Source organism: Vanacampus margaritifer, chromosome 5 (assembly GCF_051991255.1).
Source record: "Vanacampus margaritifer isolate UIUO_Vmar chromosome 5, RoL_Vmar_1.0, whole genome shotgun sequence".
In the NCBI taxonomy this organism is placed as follows: domain Eukaryota; kingdom Metazoa; phylum Chordata; class Actinopteri; order Syngnathiformes; family Syngnathidae; genus Vanacampus; species Vanacampus margaritifer.
Genome location: NC_135436.1, coordinates 17,622,415 through 17,629,167, shown reverse-complemented (window position 1 = coordinate 17,629,167; position 6,753 = coordinate 17,622,415). Strand labels below are relative to the sequence as shown.

General features: G+C 36.2%; 1 protein-coding gene across 1 annotated transcript; it reads right to left on the bottom strand.

Annotated features, from left to right (window-relative positions):
• Positions 1-2: 2 nt before the first annotated feature.
• Positions 3-5,723, bottom strand: LOC144052319 (transmembrane protease serine 2-like). The gene is made up of 11 exons (XM_077566254.1): positions 5,624-5,723; positions 4,216-4,332; positions 3,981-4,110; positions 3,796-3,909; positions 3,685-3,728; positions 3,453-3,615; positions 2,712-2,884; positions 2,331-2,432; positions 961-1,097; positions 187-339; positions 3-37 (listed from the first exon to the last, which is right to left on the bottom strand). The coding sequence occupies exons 1-11, from the start codon at positions 5,721-5,723 to the stop codon at positions 20-22; spliced, it is 1,251 nt and encodes a 416-aa protein (XP_077422380.1). The 3' UTR covers positions 3-19.
• Positions 5,724-6,753: the final 1,030 nt, after the last annotated feature.

The following is a 6,753-nucleotide window of genomic DNA, read 5'->3' as shown; positions in this document are numbered from 1 at the left end:
TGGATCAGTGGTCATGTCTTCAGTCATCTTGATTTTTCTGTAAATCAATAGAGTTAATGTGATGATGAAAATGTGCTATCATCAAAACATAATTGGCTTATATTGATTTTAGTTTTTGGAATATGATCAATCAAGAATGACGATGCTTTTGCATCAGTGTATAAACCAATCTGTCTACATGGTTACCTTCATCTGATGGTATATCCAGTCCAAAAAATAGGTGACGTTGCTGTAAACACCTGGTTTGTTCGGGTTTGTGCAACTTTCTGTCCATATGTTGTGCCCAACAAGCCACCATAAGCCATCCCTGTGCGACACAAGAGGCCCACCATTGTCAGTCTGAAAAAGGAAAAGAAAAAAGAAGGAAAAATCCACATTATCTGATACGTTATCATTATGGAACATCACAGAGTTTTTTTTCATTCATTGAGTTCTCTGATTTTTCTTTTCTTTTTTGGGGGGGTGGGGGGTGCTTTTTTTGAATATTTGTATTAGTTCAGTTTTTTTTTTTAAAGGGAATTTATTTTTACTGTTTTCGGAATAATTTTTTGTTTTTTTAAATAGATTTTTTGGGTGATGGGAGATTCTGTTTTTGGGAATAATTATATAAACATGTTTTTAGGGAATTAAATTTTTTTCAGATTTTTAGGGTATTTTTTCTTGTTTTTGGAATTTTTTTTCTGTTTATCAGAATGTCTTTTTTTTTGCCGGAACTCACAAATGCAAGTGTGCCGCCACCATCGTTTAGATGAGCTCAATCGGTTAGTTATTTTGCACTGTGTTGATGATATCAAGTACATTACCTAAAAGACTGAAGTATCAAAACTATTGCTATTTTGACTTTAATTTTAGACTGTAAAGATTTGGTATCAGAGATAATGATACTTTGGTACCGATTTGGAAAAAAAGCACCACCAGTGTGTGCCATATCAACTGGAAATTTTATGTCGCAGCCCTCACTTTGCATGCATCCGATCCAGTCTCCACCCCTTTGGCGCACATCATTTCCTTCGATATTTGTCCACTGTAAGCAGTAGAGCTGTTGCATTCCGCAACATCCATGAGGGAGACCTGAGCCTCAACCAGGTATGGAGAGTCTGAGACACAAACATGCAAAAATGTCAACTTCTCTTCATATCGTCTTATTTTGAGCTAAAAACATCTGGGGTAATACGCATGATATACGAAGAGTATATAAGAGTAAGAATACGCACTACGCAAGAGTGAGACTCAGGCGAATGGTTAAAAGTTCTGTCTCAATGATAAATCTGAAGGGGACATGTGTAAAATTAACTTTTTAATTGCTTGATTCTTCATAGTTATTTATTTTTGAATGGAGACACATTGTAACTCTTACATATTATTTCTTCTTTAAGTCCCCCTTAAAGTCAAGCCAAAAATGTTGTTTTTTTTTTTTTTTTACAAAATGCTCTATCCACCCCGACCATCTAATTAATATTGAATTTGTGGAATATTGATGAAGCAGCAAAATCCACTCATTTTTATCTATCCATTAGGGGGCGGCCATTTTGCCTTGTAGTGCCACTGTCAACTGAAAATGACATCACAGTGCCTAAGGGTTATATGACCAACCACAGCTCATTTGTTTTCTGGGTTTGATAATTTTATGCAATGTTGGCCGACAAAATGGTTAAAAAAATTAAAACAGGTGGATTTTGCTTCTTAACTCATTCACTGCCATTGACGGCTATAGACGTCAAAATTCATTTCAGCTATTTCTATTAGTTTAATATTTTTTCCACTTTTATTAACAAGAGTCAGAAAACCTAGGAAAAAAATATTTTACATTTAGAACAGATGTAAAATTTGCGATTAATCATGAGTTAACTATTGAAGTCATGCGATTAATTACAATTAAAAATCTTGTTTTTCATACTCTTGTTAACAAAAGTGGGAAAAAAATGTTAAACTAATAGAAATAGTTAAAATTAATTTTTGACATTAATAGCTAACAACGGCAGTGAATGAATAAAAAAAAAGATGATTAAAAATTAGGAGTGTCAGGCGATTATATTTTTTTATCGTAATTATTGTCATGACTTCAATAGTTAACTCACGATTAATCACATTTTTATATCTGTTCTAAATGTACAATAAATAATTCTAGGTTTTCATACTCTTGTAAACAAAAGTAGAAACAAATGTTAAACTAATAGAAATAGTTCAAATTAATTTTTGACGTCTATAACCGTCAAATGGCAGTGAATGAGTTAATTAATTTCCAACAAACACTAAATCAATATGTGCGCATTTTTCCTTGAATAAGCAAAAAAAAAAACAACAACAAAAACATCCTGTGTCATCCTCACCTCCATCGACTGAAACGCCATATCCTGTTGTCCAGCCATTTAGTGGGACCGAGATGTTTAGACCAACATTTGGGAGGCACACGGGACCAACATTACTGGAGGCTAGCAAGGCAAATCCATACGTTTATATAAAAAAAAAAATACATCATTTTGGAATTATCTCTTTGATTGAAGTGCAGGTTTTAATTGAGAGGAGTCTTGTAGATATTCTTGCGAATGGGGAGAACGAGGCATTGACTAACTCTAACCATTTTAAATGATTTATAAAGTTTTCTATTGATGTGTTTTAATGTTGTCAATGTACATTCTTGTAGTCGTTTTTGTAAGATACTTTTGTTTTCTCTGTAGAATCTGACTAGATGAAACATAATCATACGGTACCTGCGAAATCCAGAGGTTTGCTGAGCCTCATCAGAGCAATGTCATTCCTGTAAGTAAATCTGTCGAAGCCCTCATGAGCAATGACACGGCTCACAGTGTAAGTGGGGTTAAAGAAAACGTCCAAAGGTTCCACAAGCCCCGCATATACCGACCAGCCTCCAGGATTGGAAGTCCTGCAATACAGACGCAACTCAGAGGAGCAGATTTAACTCATTCACCGCCATTGACGGCTATAGACGTCAAAAATTATCCATCCATCCATCCATTTTCTTGACCGCTTTTTCCTCACAAGGGTCGCGGGGGGTGCTGGAGCCTATCCCAGCTCGCTTCGGGCAGTAGGCGGGGTACACCCTGAACTGGTTGCCAGCCAAAAATTTATTTGAACTATTTCTATTAGTTTAACATTTTTTCCCCACTTTTGTTCAGAGTATGACAACCTAGAAAAAAAATTGTGTACATTTAGAACAGATGTAAAATTGGTGATTAATCGTGAGTTAACAATTGAAGTCATGCAATTAATTATAAAAAATAATAATAATAATCACCTGACAATTTTTATTTGTAATTAACTGCATGACTTCAATAGCAAAAGTTAAGAAAAGTGGGAAAAAAAATGTTAAACTAATAGAAATAGTTCAAATGAATTTTTGTCGTCTATAGCCATCAATGGCAGTGAATGAGTTAAGGATAAAATGGACGACGGCTACTAGAAACTCCGGCCTGTGAGGAGTCAGGACTCACATCGCCGCACAATGGGCCGCTGTGACAATCCAGTAGGGAGAAATGATAGCACCTCCACACCGGTGTGAGCCTGCAAACTGCAGGCTGACCTGCCAGGGCCAAGCCCCGAGAGAGGCCTGCTGCCCCCTAGAGGCCTTGCTGGAGTTTGCGCCTCTTGTGCAATCTGAAGAGCGGAAGACAGATGACAATCAATTATACACAAAATTTAAATTACAAGTGTAAGAAGCTATACCTGTACATCGCAGTGTCACCACAGAGTTGTTCGGGCAATAATTGCTGCAGAAGAAAGAAAATAAGAACTGAGATGAACTTTATATGTTTTGAAGTTTCACACTCTACCAACCTGAGCGCAAGCTGTTGCACTATTGGTACGCCAGGGTTTGGGTCAGATTTCACCATCAAGAATGCGTCATCATCAGATTGTGCCTCACGTAGGCCCGATGTAACACTTGCGCTCCTGTAGAGGAAACACAACATGACGTAAACGCATCCTTGGAAAGCCAAACAACACACTACACATCCTCTTACCCGCTGTATCCGATGTCCCGGCAGCTTGCTTGGCCCAGTTGGGCTGTCCAGCCCTGAGAACAAACAGTCCTCCATTGTTTGGTCTGAGTTGAGAATATCTGAAGCAGGAAACTGGAGCCATGAAGCCTCACTGACCACAGAAAGAAAAAAAATACTAAAAATATTGGAAATAATGACATTTGAGAAACAGTCGCTCATTTCGAGCCATTCATTTATTTCCGACGACATTATTTACCACAATGAGATTCATCCTGGCCCGCTGGACAGTCCACCACCCCATCGCACCACTGGGACTCCCACACGCAGCCTGTATTGCCACCGCACGCTATTCCATGCACACAGGTGGAGGAATCTGCCAAACAGGACAGACTTGCAGTCATCAGGTGAGTGTTTAATACACTTGGATGGGATGGGGGGGGGGACGGTGGCTGCACACAAGGACGTACTTACAGTAATAGGCCAGGAGGATGCCCACCAGCAGCAAGAGGAGTAGCAAGCAGATCGTAGAAACTACACTGCACTTAATGCACCTCTCTTTGAAATCTCTCACAGAGAAAACATAGTATGATTAGTAAAAAAAAAAAGACCAGTTTTAGAATTTGATGTAACTATTCCTTTTTTAAATGTTTTTTTATTTTGTCTCTATTGTGTTTAGAAAGTGGCAAATGTGCGTTTTTTTCCCTCAGAATATTGCCCCCACCCTCTAAAAAAACATACATTTATACGTGGCCCTAATACGCCGTCGTAGGTGGTGCATGTGACCCTGAAAACATGCTTCTTCTTTTTTTACCTTATTCGAATAAAATGTAGCTGCACAGAAGGTGGCAGTGGCACTCTCACTTTTTGTTTTTATTTCAGACAAATTAATGCATTTCGAATATTTTCTGTTACAGACTAAAACACAATAGTAATAAAGATATTCTTTGTTACAAGTCGATATATATTTCTTTTTATTCTTGTTTGTTTTCAAGGATACTTACATCGACAAAAGATACTTAGTCACAGTGGAGGTGGGGGGGGGGGCACAAAATGTTTTCTTGTTGCTGGGGTAGGGTGGTGTATAACAGAAATATATTGAAAAGCACTGATTTGTGATCCATAAATTGCAATATGTATGAATTAAAAAGTTTTCATAAAAATTGTGTTGTGTTGAGTGATTCTCAAAGTGTGGTACAAATACTACTAGCACAAAAGAATTACTTCCTAAATGCAGTAGAATTGTATTGAACTTTTTTTTCCCTGTCAATTTTTAAGACCTGTTTGATACAATTTGTATTATTTATTTTGCGTGCAATACATACATATTTATTAAATGCAGAAGCAACTCTTTTTTTTTTTCCAATACTATATTTGATGTTACAGTAGCTTACAATAACATACATATATTTTTAGGAATAAAACCTGTCACTCTTTTGATTAACCCAGTTGGTCATTATGGTTGAGGTTTTTTTTTTCAAGGTCGTACTGAAACAGAAAAATACAACAAATATTTACTTCAAATAATGTATCTTTGTATCTATTCCACTGATGTGTATTGACTAAACAGGCCTTGCTTTCACATTGAGTGAGTACATTTGTGAGTAAATTGAGAAAAGATCATCATTATTTCAGCATTTATACTTTTTGTTTAGCATCTAAAGTACCTTTTCGTTGTGGAGTAGTGAGGGTGATTTCAGGTGGGGACTTTGGGGCCAAATAGTGAACATACTGCGGCTTTACTTCTGCCCGGCTAGGAGGATGCATCTTGTCAATGGTCACCCACTGAATAGTTCAGAGTAAAACTTTTAGACATTTGGTCAATCAACCTATGAGGAGGATGCAGTACCAGAAAAGGAAGAAAACAAAAATGAGGTTAGGGATATACAAGTACTGATACTGGCCTTATTTCAAGCCAGGTATCGAGTACTCACAAAGGCCGACGATACCAGTCACTGGAGCCCTCTTGTGGTTGTTCTAATATCAGGAAGTAAATGGCATGCACGTCTGACAGAAAGTTTTTCTAAGCGAAAAGCATCCATGCAAATTCTCACAAATCTCTATTAAGATACAATTTCTGTAACGTTTATATTAATACCAAGAGTGCATTGTATTGCTACCAAAATTTGTATGTTTATTTGCAATCTCGATTTGGGTAATATGATGACTTTCTCCGTTAAGGTATTTCATTTATATATTTACTTTACACATTTACCTGCTTTCATTGGCTAAGCAAAATATAATGTTAATATTTAGTGCATTAATAGGACTATTATCTGCCATTGTTTAATAGAAATGTAATGTATCAAAAATACTAGTGGTATCAGTTACTTGGTATTGGTAAGTATTCACGAGATGAGTAATTGTACAGTCAGCCTAAAAAAAAAGTGGTATCAAATATCCTTAGATCAGGTTATAGATCAAACATACACATACTGATTTACTATAAACACAATATTTAACATACACATTTTAAATGTTTTTGTAAAATACAAATAGAGTAGAATAAAAAATATATTATTAAAAAAAAAAAGATATTACATATGCATGTTTAAAAAAGTAACCTCATCTATGACTGACTTGGCCCATCAGATTTAATCAAAGATGAAATTCATCCTTTGAGCACTTAAATTTGACGACTGAAGACTTCACGTATAATACAGAATTAATCCACAATTTGTAAAATGGCAGACATCTGACCAAAGAGGATAAAAGGCAGATCAATAAGAGTGACGTTACACATGATAAGGGGCCTAATAACATTATTTACTTTAACAGTATATACTTTATATAATTA

Excerpts from the sequence above, each read along its gene's own strand:
- LOC144052319 (XM_077566254.1), bottom strand. The coding sequence starts at position 5,723 with ATGCATCCTCCTAGCCGGGCAGAAGTAAAGCCGCAGTATGTTCACTAT. Across the intron at positions 2,885-3,452 it reads GCGGCCCATTGTGCGGCGAT|GACTTCCAATCCTGGAGGCT; the intron begins GTGAGTCCTGAC and ends TCTGTATTGCAG. Across the intron at positions 2,433-2,711 it reads CAAACCTCTGGATTTCGCAG|CCTCCAGTAATGTTGGTCCC; the intron begins GTACCGTATGAT and ends TTGCCTTGCTAG.